Source organism: Macrobrachium nipponense, chromosome 33, assembly GCF_015104395.2.
Source record: "Macrobrachium nipponense isolate FS-2020 chromosome 33, ASM1510439v2, whole genome shotgun sequence".
NCBI lineage: Eukaryota > Metazoa > Arthropoda > Malacostraca > Decapoda > Palaemonidae > Macrobrachium > Macrobrachium nipponense.
The window spans coordinates 48,410,444-48,424,698 of record NC_087219.1 but is presented as its reverse complement, the minus strand read 5'-3'; the positions used below and the strand labels follow the sequence as shown (position 1 = coordinate 48,424,698).

General features: G+C 43.1%; 1 protein-coding gene across 1 annotated transcript in view; it reads right to left on the bottom strand.

Moving 5' to 3' along the window:
• Positions 1-14,255, bottom strand: part of LOC135202851 (uncharacterized) — a 131,418-nt gene that overhangs the window by 25,330 nt on the left and 91,833 nt on the right. Inside the window, exon 7 of the mRNA XM_064232310.1 lies at positions 9,451-9,623. Within this exon, the coding sequence (XP_064088380.1) occupies positions 9,451-9,623 (173 nt within the window). The remainder of the gene's footprint in view (positions 1-9,450; positions 9,624-14,255) is intronic.

Below are 14,255 nucleotides of genomic sequence, written 5' to 3'. Positions count from 1 at the left end.
ACAAAGCAGCATCAGCCTTCGTATCGGAGGCGGTGAAGTCCATTAGGGAGGGTATTGTGAAGGACTCGAACCAATCGTCAGTTACCGAAGGGTTCTGAGTCTTCGCTACGAAGATCGGTACGAAATCGAGCGTCACAAATCCCCATCCCTTTGTGCTTGACTTCTCAAAGAGAAGTCATGCAGTTACCTAAGACGAAAAGAGGGAATAGTCGTAATGACCTATCCCTCTTCTCGACTTTGGTTATGTACAGTACTCATACTGACAAGCTATTAAGACGAAGTAATGATTGCTCTGGAACAACCGAACTAAGTCCACAGCATAGTTCGTAACTGACTCGGGCGCTCTGACAGCTGCCGACTGACTGGTTCGGAATCAGTAGAGGCAAGTTGTCCAAGCATCCGGGTAAGTCACGTGACCTTCGCCCTTTAAAGAGTTATGCTGAGAGACCAAACAAAAAATAAAATATTTGTTAGTCACCGATGCCGGACGGCGCGGCGATGATTCTCTTAATGCATAAGCTCAAAAGGCGAAAGTCAATTGCCTTCAAAAGACCGAGGTCCCTGATGGCAAGAAAAATCTCATGACGTTGAATCTCAGCTTAAGGAGAAACAACACTATGTGACGTTGAAGACGAAGGTAGGCAATGAATGCAACCTACGTCTTCCAGCTGAATCGAGAGAAGGAATCTCAAGATTCTAAACCTGTGCTTACAAATGACTGAAAACGCTAACCGCCATTTCATTGCTGTCCGTTGTGCAATGAAAGGGGCGGGGGCGTTCTTCAGTAATGAAACACAGGGAGAGCCGCTTGAAGAACTGCTTCTCATGGGCTGAACGTTTGGAGTAGAGCTGGCAGGTGTGGGAGTAGGCGATGTCTTTCAATACATCTGCTAATCCGGGGTGAACAATGAACAATTGTACACCTCCGAATACAAGATATTTTGAGGACAAACTCAGATTCCGCAAAATCATCCGCATTATCGGGATACGATGCAGCAGAGACTATTACAGAATTCTGTTACCGTGCGGTAAACAGAAAGATGAGAGTCGAATAGATATCTCTGTTTGAAATTCTCGCAATACCGAAGACGATGAATACTAGCGTTTCACAGCAGTAGATGGTCATTCATGTATGCGAGAATCCCCGTTAATCAGAGACTTAAGTCCGTGATTGTTGGGCAGAGATACGGTTGTTATTCCATCAAAGCAGTGAGAAAGACATAAAACAACCGTCTATCTCAAAGCGGCAGCTGATACTGAAATGCCTCGGGCAATTCAATACGCAGTAGCTGTCGCTGACTCGTCATCCTGAGTTGCCAAGTAATCCTTTCCACGAAGGAATGCGTTCGGCTAGAACCACCGAGCATAAAAAGATATGCTCGAGCAATTATATTTAAGCGAAACGAATTTCGGTAAATATAAAAGCTTAAATGGACGTTGTTGTGACAACACCATAAGTATATAAAATTGAAACTGGAAACTCCTGGGAGGTTGCAGGCAACCCGGGTTGCAGTTCAATTAGAATACTTTTCGTCTAAGTCGCAATCCGTAGAATAACCAGGATATGCGCCTACCCCTCGGACCATTCAACTGCTTAGCAGAATCATGTCGCGAGGTTAATATACGTAGTATATTTGTAGGATTCTGAACAACGATCTCCATCCTAAATTCTTTCATTCAAGAAAACAAAATAAGGATTGGAGATCGACCACCTTCGTTCTCTATTAAAGAGAGTGAAGGAGAAGTCTTCCTCGAAGGAAAGCTTCAATGGTGAACAGAATACTAAGACGATAGTTCCAGCCAAACTGGATATTCCCGTCCGTTCTTCTCTATTCCAGGTTGGTCGCCTACTGTGAGATAGTCTTCTTTCAGCAGCAGTCTTCTTCCTAATGCTAGAAATTCTAGGAATTCGAGCATAGGCGAGGTTCCCGATTATCGTGTAACATATCGGGGATTCTCGTCTCGCTCACTTTGGACCGTGGTCTCGCCTAAGTGTTTGGAGATCGTAAGAAACTCCTAAACAAACTCTGAATGCGCTAGAAATTCCGTAGAATTCTAAAGCAGTTTGTCTGCGAAAACCCCCACCGATTCGTCAAACGATATCGGCTGGTGGTCCTCTCGATTCCCGTAGAAATCGAGAATGGGGCAGGATCCCTCCTCAACGACCGGGGCTACGTCAGTAGGACCCGAAGGTCCCCCCTGGTAGCGCAGTCCCCAACGTGGGATCCTACAGAGAAATCTCTGTAGGATCCTTCCCCTTTCCCTCCCTCGTAAGTAAGGAGAGAGGGAATGGGGAGGAATTGGATACTCGCTCGCCTTCCCAGTGGAACTAGCAGTTGGAGAAGAGTAGGAGCAGCCATCGCCTTGCGGCGATGGCCTCTCAGAGTCTGGGACAAAACGTATCGTCAGGAGAAAACGTTTTCCCGAGGAGGGTTACGAACTCTCACTGTAGGTAAGGGTCTGCCGCCACTGTGAACGTCGTCTGGGTGGGGCTGATCGACACCTGACAGGAGAGAGCCGATACCGTCCTCCGACTCATTCCAGTCCTCGTCGAGGTCGAAACCTCTCAGGAGGAACCGAAGGAGTATTTAAATACGGTGTCCGAAGACACGTAGAAACGCCGCTGTCGCAGTAGAGGAGGTGGAAGTAGCTTGATCGACCGGCCAGAACTGAGAGAGCTTCTGTCCGGAGACGAGAGAGACTGGTTCAAGACAGAATCGGCAAGCTCCGATCGCGGCATCCCCACCGTCGGTTTGGGTTCCCTCTCGGGCCCCAAAAACGACTCGAGCAGAGACGTGGGCTCTGCTGGTGGGAGCGGCGATCCTTCCCCCCGGATCGTTGTGCTGACGAATCAGTGCAATAACCTGGGTAAAGTTACTCTGAATCTCGGAAGTTACAGCGTCTTGAGGAGTAGGACCGTCCAGTCCCTCCAACAAGGCAGCTCCCAGGACCCTCCTCCTTCAGAAGAAGGACCAGCAACAGATCCCTGACGGTTGCCTCCAATCACTTGCGCGTACGTCCTGGTTGGTCCTAAGACCAACCTGGCACGTGCGGCGTCGTGACGGGATCGTGAGCGGTGCATCTCTCACGATCACTCCTATATACCTCGCTCTCCTGGCGTATGCCGAGGAAGTTGAAGGTATCGGGAGGAGACAGAACTGACCGCTAAAAAACCCCCAAACCTACCCCCCCCGACGCTCCGAACCCCTCTCCCCCTGACGGCGCTCCAATCACGTTGCGCGTACGTCCTGGTTGGTCCTAAGGACCATACCGTGGCACGTGCGGCGTCGTGACGGGATCGTGAGCGGCGCACCTCTCACGATCACTCCATAGCCTACCTCGCTCTTCGGTGTAGTCCGAGGAAGTTGAAGGTAGTGGAGAGACAGACCTGACGCTACCCCCCCACGCTCGCTGGCGTGGGGGGCTGCAGCCGAATCACCAACCCGCGGTGGGGATCGATCTGCAGGCCTGGCCGTGCCGCTCACCTGTGGACGAGCGGCTCGACTGAGCACGTCGACCCGGTCCCGTGCGTCAGACGAGCTGCTGCTGGTCACCGTATCCGCCCGTCCCTGTGGGAGCGGCGGTCAGGTGACCTGCAGAGCTCGCTTTCGCCGTGAGACCGTGAGCGTCCTCCCGCGCGGCACGTAAACCAGCCGCTGGTACCAGCCGAGGCTGGTACCGTCGGTCGAGGGGACCTGGGGGACCTCTTCCCAGCCTCAACCCGTGGCCGGTCAGAGACCGTCACGTCCATGCCGAGGTACCGGCTGGTCGCTGCGAGAGCGGCCGCTGGCCTGGCGGAGAGTCACCTGAGCGGCTCTCGACAGTCTTCTGCTTCCCGTGCCTCGGTCATGACGCTGAGCGAACTCAGACGTCTTAACTTTGGCTGCACGGTCCACCCGAAGGAGATCGTACACTCGGAACTTCTCGCGGACGAGAAACCGAGCCTGTACCTGGCTTAGCAGCAGAGCTGCAAGACCAGGCGAGGGTGTACCAGCGGTAGCCAGCACACCCCTTGGTCCCCGTCTTCTTCTTCTTCTCAGAAGGGGAGACGGGCCCCGTTCCCGAAGAACAGGAGGACCAGCAGAAGAACCCCCCGTCACACCGGATGTGACGAGCCCTTCGAAGTTCCCGAAGGAGTCTTCTTAGGGGGAAATAACAAAACCCGGTTACCAGCTGGTCGCTGCGAGAGCGGCCGCTGGCCTGGCGAGAGTCACCTGAGCGGTTCTCGCCAGCCTTCTGCTCCGTGCCGTGGTCTTGGCGCCGAGCGAACTCTGGCGCCGAAACTTTGGCTGCACGGTCTCCCGAGGGAGAGCGTACACTCGGGATCTCCCGCGAACGAGAGACGAGCCGGAACCTGGCGTAGCGGCATCGCCGCTAGCACCAGGCGAGGAAGTACCAGAGCTAACCGATACTCCTCTGGTCCCCGTCTATCTCTTCCTTACGGAAGGGGAGACGGGCCCCGCTCCCGAAGGAGCAGGAGGACCAGCAGAAGGACCCCCCGTCCCACCGAGGTGGGACGGGCCCTTAGAAGTTCCCGAAGGAGACTTCTTAGGGGGGGGAGGCAGCCTTCCTTCTTCTTCTTCGGCTTATGGCCTTGAAGTCGAAGGGGAAAGAGGCAGCAACAGACGAAGATGACACCTTCCTCTTCTTCGTCAGCTCACGCAGGACAGTCGTCAGGTCCTCCATCCAGGCCGGAGTCGGGCCTATTGCCGAAGCAACACGGCCCGACTGCACCTGTCCGGAAGGACCTGGGACTGGGGAAGACACACCATGGGCAGGACCAGCATGGACAGGCGCAGGAACCAGGAGCGACAGGAACAGCAACCCAGCTCAGGAGCGGCAGGAACAGCGGCAGCGGTAAACACAGAAGGGACGCCAAGCCAGTAGCGGGAACCACATCAGCGACAGGTACGGCAAGGCCCAGCCATCGCCTCGTAGAATCATCGGCAGCCAGCGTGGTACTGGCGGCCGCGGTCCAGGGGCGAGCTGCTGGAACAGCGGAAGTTCTGGGGCAGGCAACACAAAGAAAACACAGGCGGCGGCGGCATACCCCTCCTCGGTACTGCGGCGACGGCCCTAGAAGCGGCAGACGGCGTCACCGACACAGCATGGGGAGTGTAGACCAGCGGGGGGAAGCAGCATAAGCGGGCCGTGAAGGTTGTAGTGGAGACCACTCCAAGGTCACCGCCCCAGACCTCGCTAGACTCTGCAGCAGATCGTGGATGCTAGGCACGCCCTGCAGCCGCAGTGGTCCATACCTGTCCAAGGTCGTCTCCCACGGCTGTAGCACCTGCGGTAGCACAGACAGATTAGTAAGAGGGGTTTCCCTCACGCACGGGGGGGGGGGGGGGGGGGGGGGGAGACATGCCACACCCCAAACGGAAAGGAAGACCCAAAAACAAAATACGAGGAAGCTGAGCGTGGGGGCAGGAAAGAAGACGAAGAATCGGATACCAAGGGAGTCGCGGGAGAGCTTTCCGACGACTTCCTGGCAGGACCTTCGCTTCCACCCCTACCCCCGCACAGCAGTGAAAAGTAATATGAAAATGAAACAGAATACTGCACTTGCGATTCACTTCATAGAACTTAAAGAGGGAAAAATCAATTCCCGGTAAGAGCGGAAACTTGATCCATAATAATATGATGCTATCATAAATATATATGAAAATGAACAATACTGCACTTGCTATTTTCACTTTCACAGCAATAAAACGGCTTAAGGAATTAATTTCCCGTGGGTAAGGAAGCGGAAATTGATCCAAAATTAAATTTGATGCAATTAATAAATGAAAATGAAAAGAAAACTGCATTGCGAATCCACTTTCATTGCATTCTATTCATACAAAATAAGAGGCTCTTGCCGAGCGCAATCAAGCTCTCGGCAACGAACGCACAGGTCAAAAAAAAAAATAATGAAAAAAGAGTACTTACATCTTTCAAATTACACACTTTTTCGCCCAAAATACATGACTCGGCGCGAGTGCGCCCGCCCTCGGCACCGAGACATAATTCAAGGGTTCAATTCATGAAAAGAGCGGAAATCGCCGTCTCTACGGCGATTGCTCCATGTTGATTCATAATTAAGTAATGAAAAATGAAAACAGTGTACTTACAGTTTCATTTTCAAGTCAACCAAACCATTAGTAGAAACACAATATAAACAAAGCATACGACGATGAAGCGGGCCAGAGAGCGATGACGAACACGTCCTTCACACCCGCGGCCGAAAGCAAAAGTGATTCTTCACCTCTCGGGCGCGCGGGCGCGCGCACGATCGGACAAGCAGTTAACTACCGTTCTCTTGCCCTTTGTTCGAAGCTTACGACCGTCCCAGCTGCCGCTAGTTACCTTCCTATTGTTAAAGGACCGAGGGTTTGTATTACGTATCGGAACAAATGTTTTTTTTTTCATAAATTCACCATAATCTGAAATATTGTGCTAGAGACTTCCAATTGTTGCAAAATGAAGGTAAATGCTTGAATATTACTAAAACATAAGCGTTTTAGCTTACAATTGCGTTTTTCGACCATTCGGTAGAGTCAAAAGTTGACCGAAGGTTGAAAATTTGTCACTTATCATTTTTTATATGAAAATATTTCAAAACTGATAAAAGCTACAACCATGGGTTGTTTTTAGTTGTATTGTGCATGAAATTGCGCACATTTCCATATATAAAACTTTATGTAACGGCTAATTTAAAATGGTGCAAACATTACCACAATCGCATGTATGATTATTTTCGGAAGAGTTACCACGCGGACGTAAGGAAAAAGTTTTTTCATAAATTCACCATAAATCGAAATATTGTGCTAGAGACTTCCAATTAGTTGCAAAATTAAGTTAAATGATTGAATATTACTAAAATATAAGAGTTTAGCTTACAATTGCGTTTTTTCGACCACCATTTCTGTAGAGTCAAAGTTGACCGCAAGGTTGAAATTTTGGCACTTATTGTTATTTATATGAAAATATCTCAAAACTGATAAAAGCTACAATCATGAGTATTTTTTTGTTGTATTCTACATAAAATGTGCACATTTTCATATATAATACTCCATGTAACGGCTAATTTAAAATGGTAAAAAAATTATGTCAAAGTGACGAAATAATTTCCGAGATGTGTCACAGATACTTTTTAGTGCGGCAAAGAAAGAAATTCGCGCTTGCGCGACCTACGTACGATTGCAAACAAAACAAAAACAACACCCTTGATCCGTGAACTCCAGCATCCCCCAAGGCGCGTGATGATTCAAGAGTTTTCGGCTGGTAGGCCTAAAAGTATTTTTCCGCGAATTTTAAAAAAAAAACTTTTGTATGTCGACGTAAAAATACGTCCAGTCGGCACCCGAAAGACAAAAAAATGTCGACGTAAAATACGTCCAGGACCCGCCAAAAAATGTCGACGTAGTTAATGGGAAATAATGATTATTATGAATGTATCATTTCTTTTTTTGTTTTTTGGTATTAATAAACCAAAACTTTTTATTTTAGATTATTATAATTTATTCATAAATGATGATCCCTTTGCTCATATATCGTAGCCTGGGGCACTGCTTGAGGCAAGATGGGGCACTCCTTCCTACGCAACTCTCTCTCTCTCCTTCACTAACTCGCTTATTACAGCAAATTTTCTTCTTCTGTATGTTAGCGAGATGTTTTCCTTGTATTTTCCTCTTTGGCATGATGAAATTCTTGCCGAAACAAAGATAAACAAACATAAATGCAAGAGAATGTCAGAGGTGAAACTCGAAGGTGTACTCTCTTTTTACAAAGACAATTTAATAAATCATGATTATTATGAATTTCATATTCCATTTTGGGTATTAAAAAACCAAAACTTTGTTATTTATCAGTGACGTGTGCTGTCAAGCAAGACGGGGGTGTTACTACGCAACCCTTCCTACGCAACCCTCCCCTCTCTCTTCACTAACTACGTGTATATTATGATATTCTGTAATAATACACGAGCGATTTTTCTTTGTCTGTATGTTAGCGAGATGTTTTCCTTGTCTTTTCCTCATTGGCATGATGAAATTCTTGCCGAAACATACATAAACATACGTAAAAGCAAGCGAATGTCAGAGGAGAAATCGAACGTGTAGACTACTTGAAGTTTGTGCTCGCACTGATGGTTGGACTTGGTAGCTGACTGAAGTGAAGTCTCCCTTCTCGACTCGGGGAATGTCTACAGATGCCATTTCTCCCAATTTCTTTGACAATAATCATAAAAATTTACGATAATAGAAATATTGCATTTTCTTGTACGGATCAATGTTTTAGGCTTATTGAGTTACGTTAACTAATTACCCTGTAACTACGAAAGTAAGAGGAATTTTGACGAAATATTTCGTATACGTATTCTCAATTGCCATATGAAGCTCCATGAATTTTTTCATGACTGCATTTTTCGCCCTATACCCCCAAATATAGGGGTTCCGGCCGGCCCCCTTAACTTTACTTTATTTTAATTTTACATTTCACAAAAGAATAAACCCTGTGGGCTGTCCCTATGAGTCTAGTAGACTGACACAGTGGTTTTGTTTAATCATGGTACTTAATGTTATTAAGTCACTACCATAAGAGATCTTCTCATATCTCTATAAAGGGGACAATTTTTTCAGGCTGTGCTTTAGATTGGAAAAATAAATTTTATTTTGTTCATGTTCTTTACTTGTTCAATACTTTTGGAATTAGATGGATTGAAAATTAGAGAAAAACAATGAATGATCTTAAATGCAATGAAAATGTAAAGTCTGAAGGATTGCTATCACTGTACGTATTCTGAATTGTAGGTTCAAAAACTAGTCAGGGATTTATGGTAGTCCTCTTAAAAAACTTTCAGAATTTATAGTTATCTTAACATGGTAGTTTTGTAGTTAAACTGCAGGCATTTTGTCATGGGAAACCAAAGGCATCTAATGTAAAATAAAGTATGTTAACTGCTCCCAAAACCTGAGAACAAGTTTGGTATCAAGATCCCTTACATAGAGCTATACTACTAATACTTCCACTAAACAGTATTTTAAAAACACTTCTTAAACAAATGTATTATCAAAGCATTTTTAAGTCACTACATTTAATATTCATAAATAAAACTCCAGCTTTTAAAGTTTGTTGTGACATGTTTGACCCTTAAACTGCTATTTTGGTAAAATATCAAAGCATTCACCCCTGAATTTTCATGTACCAGAATGATTTTGTAAGTATTTCAATATGCAATTAATGTACATAAGATGATGAATGAGACTTACAAGACAATATCTTTTTTGGCAGTTCCCAAAACTCATTTACTACCAGGCAAAAAGTAAAGACAATTGAGATAACTCATTTCACACTTAAATAAAATGATGAAATCTGAGTTTTTAATGATGATAATGACAGGCTTACCACTCACAAAAATACCAAAGTAATTAGTAAAATCACATACGTACTGTAAAACACACAACTTACCAAGAAGCAATTATCGTACATGGAATGTGTTTGGCTGTGACTAGATGAAGTATCATAGATGAAAGAGATAAGCTGAGGCACATAAACCCAATCATAACCCACGCAATCCATATGTGATCGAGGCGCCTGTGTTTTACCACCTCCCAAGGTGAGCATGTTGCTATAAGGTACACCTGTAAGAAGCAAAAATTATCATAAGATGTGTAAAAAAGAAAAAAAAACCAACTCTTTTGGATGAATAAATATGGACTGTAAGTGCACAATGACATCTACATTTGTACCAGAAATTTGCTTAATAAAAAATTTAGACTATATTATGGTTAAAGTGCTCAATAACTTTATACTATTCAGGTTATAAGAAAACTAAACGCTATAGCAGATATTCAATATTTGTGAGGAAGGATATGTGACTGAGTCTGCTAGCTGCTAGGTCAAGAGGTAAATTTACATTCTTGATACTTATACGTAGCCATGCATAAAACCAACAGTGATCACTTATGCCCAAACACAACTCCAAAACACTTCCCAGTAAGACACCTGAATGATTCTAACTCCTTGCAAAATAGGATGAAAACATTTAGTTTCCTTTATATCAGTTCCAGACAGTGTTATACAAAGTAACATATTATAAGAGCAGAAAATTAGCCATGTATTCATCTTCTGGTAGGTGGAGTTTTTGCATTTTATTTTTACTTTCCATCCATGGGTTCATGTAGTTTCTAATTCATTCACAACGTCACAGTTTTAACAAAATTACTAACTAATATTGCAATATTTTCAATCTTTTTAAGTTTATGTAGCAGAGACAAGGCCATTTTAAAAAAGACAAGGATATTCTAATATAGTGAGATTGCCAAATGATAAGCCTCAATGCTTGAACTGAGCTTAGGAAGTCATATCAATTACGGAATAGCAAATAGGCATCATGTCCAGAGACTGTAAAATAAGAGATCTCAAGACTGAAATGGTCTGGACATATGATGACAAGGGGATAGGAAAGAAGCATAGACCATAGAATTTAGGCCATAGTGCTGGAATCTGTCAGATCATTCCACACTGAAATGGAAGTTGACAGTAAGAAGGTTTGAAAGGTGAAACAGAATGAAAACTTTGCCATTGCACTTTGAATCAGTTGTTAGGAGAGGGTGGACAGTAAGATGGAAGAAAGAGAGTACAAACTGAGGTATACAGTGAAAGGGGTTGCAGGTAGGGCCAAAGGGAAGCTGCAAAGAATTTCAAGTAATGCCCACAATGCACCACATGAGGTGCACTGATAAAAGCAATAGAAATGCAAGTGGCTGGTAACCAACTGATAGGAAGGCCCAGAAGGTCACGGAGAAAGGGCAAAAAATGAGGGCTGGAAGCAGATGAATTTTAAGATGCAAAGTGCAATAATCAGAAAATAACAAAAAAATAAGTTGCCTAACCCCATAGGAGAAAATCTGATATAAATGTGAATGATGATGAAACTTATTGGGTATATCTAAACTACATGGCAACTATGCATTGTGTTTACATTAAGATTCCAGGTTTATATAATAAAACTTGTAAAATACACTTACAGCCTAATATTGCAATCTCTAATGGCATGCCACTTAAGTGTACCTTGTACAACACTATACGTACATGGTACTAAAGGTGTTTTGCAGCAACCCTTTGCACTGCTATCTCAGGTCTCTTTTCACCTTCCCCTAAAATATCTTGAGCTCTTAACTTGCTTCAATTTCCACTTATTTAAACAAATATTTTTAGCAAGATTTGATTGCTTCCAGGAACCTACCCAACTTGCATCTTGATATTTCTACGATTCAAATCTCTCATATAATGAAATGGTTTAACATACTGCATAAGTTATTAGCACAAGTATACATAACCTGCGTGTGTTCTCCTGTATACAGTACATACTGAACAGTCAACCATGCTATATTGTGGTTCAGCATTTGTGGCTTCAGTCAATCCAGATTTTTCTGTAGAACACATTTCCAAATACATATCCATAGAAAATTTACTATTAATTCGCAGATTTTTTCATGTAGCCATATTCACTAATTACTGTATTTTCATGTTATTTTTGTGATTACTATATACATTTTTGTGATGAAATGATTTAGTTACTTTCAAATAATATTAATGTAAACACAGCAAAATATCAATTCATTAAGAGAAATATAGTAAATTAGGCAAGATTTTAGCACAATTCTTTGCTTTTTCCCAATCTTTTACTGTTATGAAGTCTCCCACTTAGGGAGAACAATGTAGGCCTGACTGTCAATCATCTTGACATATTGATCAGTGAAGGGTAGCATCTTGGCAAACCAAGCATCTCTATCTCTCTCTGTATACATAATCTTTGATGGAAAAACACAGCAAAATATCAATAAAATGTTATTCACTTATAGAATTAACTTATACAGTGGTACTTTGACATACGAAAGTCCCAGTTTACGAAAAATTTAAGTAACGAAAGCAAATACGAAGATTTTTTTGGGCTCTACATACGAAAATAATTCAGGTTACTAAAGGTTGTTGCTGTAAAGTCCCAAGATTCACCCAGACCGCCGAGAACAATTTTAAAACTTGCGCGCCACCAACTGAGTAGACTCGCCACCATCCTCCCACTCTCCCATTGGTTCCTGATGCTAGTCACCGCCATAAGATCCTGCTCTCCTATTGGTCAGCATCTCTCCCATGGCGCTCTACGTAAAGGCGTTCTTCTTCGGCCAGTGCTTCACACCAGCGTTATCGTATGCACACGGAATTCATTTGTTCACATATACGATTTAGTTTGTTAACGTTAATTCGTGTTAGTGATTTCATTGTACTACTTTATCGTGTTGTGTGAGAACTTAATTAGCATACTACATAACTTAATTACATACAGTATAGTCATGGGTCCCAAGTAAGTTGCTGAAGTTCATGGAAAGAAGAGGATGCTTTCTATGGAGTCAAAAATGGAGATTATCAAGAAGTATGAAGCTGGCATGCAGTTGAGTGTGATTGCTAAGGAATATGGCTGAAATCCATCAACGATAGCCACCATCCTCAAGCAGAAGCAAGCCATCAAAGCAGCTACACCTTCCAAGGGCGTGACTATTTTGTCCAACAAGAGGAGCCACGTGCATGATGAGATGGAGAGGCTGCTTCTTCTATGGATTGAGGACAAAGAAATTGCTGGCGATACGATAACCAAGACGGCAATCTGCCAAAAGGCCAGCGCTATTTTCGGCGATTTGATTGCCCAGGCCCAAGACGATGGAGGAGAAGGGACATCAACGGCAACCCCAGACTTCAAGGCTTCTCAGGGGTGGTTTGATAAATTCCATAAACAGACTGGCAACTATTCGGTGGGAGAGAGAGAGAGAGAGAGAGAGAGAGAGAGAGAGAGAGAGAGAGAGAGAGAGAGAGAGAAAGGTAAAGTATAAAATAGTAAAAAAAAAATGTAAAAATAAAAAAACAGGCAAAAAAAAAAAAAAAAAATTTATTTTTAAGTTTTTTGTAAAGTTAAGTGTTAACGTTTTGTGCCATTTGTTAATGTGTTTCGTAAAGTTTAGTGTTAATGTTTCATGACATTTTTTAATGTGTTTTGTAAATTTAAGTGTTCAAGTTTTCTGCCATTTGTCCTCCTCCTCTGTCGCCACTTTCGGAGATCGCCTCACTTGAAAAGTAAGGTTCCACATTTTACCACATACGTGCGTATGTACGTACAATATTTCTTGTACCATGTACGCTAATACACTTTATTTACAGGTATGTAGTACATATTAGTAGTATATGTAATTTAAGTTAGGTATTGAATGGTCTAAATTATTGTATTTCATTGTTTATTGGTCAATTTAGCTTTATTATAAAATTTACTGGGGTGTTTTTGTAGGGCTTGGAATGAATTAGGCAATTTACATGTAAAATGCGGTTCAAGATACGAAAAACTCAGGTTACGAAGTCCACCTCGGAACAGATTAATTTCGTATCCTGAGGTACCACTGTAATGTATTATTATATTGATCTATTATCGTCATTAATTTGTATAGAAAAAGAGAGTACTCGTTCAAGTTTCACCTCTGACATTCTCTTGATTTTACGTCTGTTTATCTTTGTTTCGGCAAGAATTTCATCATGCCAAAGAGGAAAATATAAGGAAAACATCTTGCTAACATACAGAAGAAGAAAATTTGCTGTAATAAGCCCAGTTAGTGAGGGAGAGAGAGAGAGTGTTGCGAAGGAAGGAGTGTCCCATCTTGCCTGACACAGTGCCCCAGGCTACGATATATGAGCAAAGGGATCATCATTTATGATTCAATTATGATAAATACCATAGTTTTGGTTTATTTTAATACACACAACAGAAATATGCATTCATAATAATCATTATTTATCAACATTGTTTTTATAAAAATACAAAGGAAAACTTTGAACGCCCGTATCTCAAAACTATACATACTTATTGACCTTCAAAATCTATCTTCTCACTTAGTTTTAAAGCTATAGCACTGAGATTTGGTATATAACTCAGAAAGACATTAGGGTTTATTTTTTTACCATTATGAAAAATTCATATCTAGCAAAAAAATGACTTTTAGAAAAAAAAACTCATTTGATTGTAGGTCTACATCTGGTCTATATATGGTAGTAATCCCAGGTCTTAATATTAAATATTAAGGGAGGAGATAGAATTTGAAAAATGGTTATTTTCGGGATACAGTGGACCCCCCGTATTCGCGTTCTCCGGATTCGCGGACTCACACATTCGCGGATTTCTCTCGGGAACGTTTCCCTGCATTATTCACGGAAAATTCGCGCATTTGCGG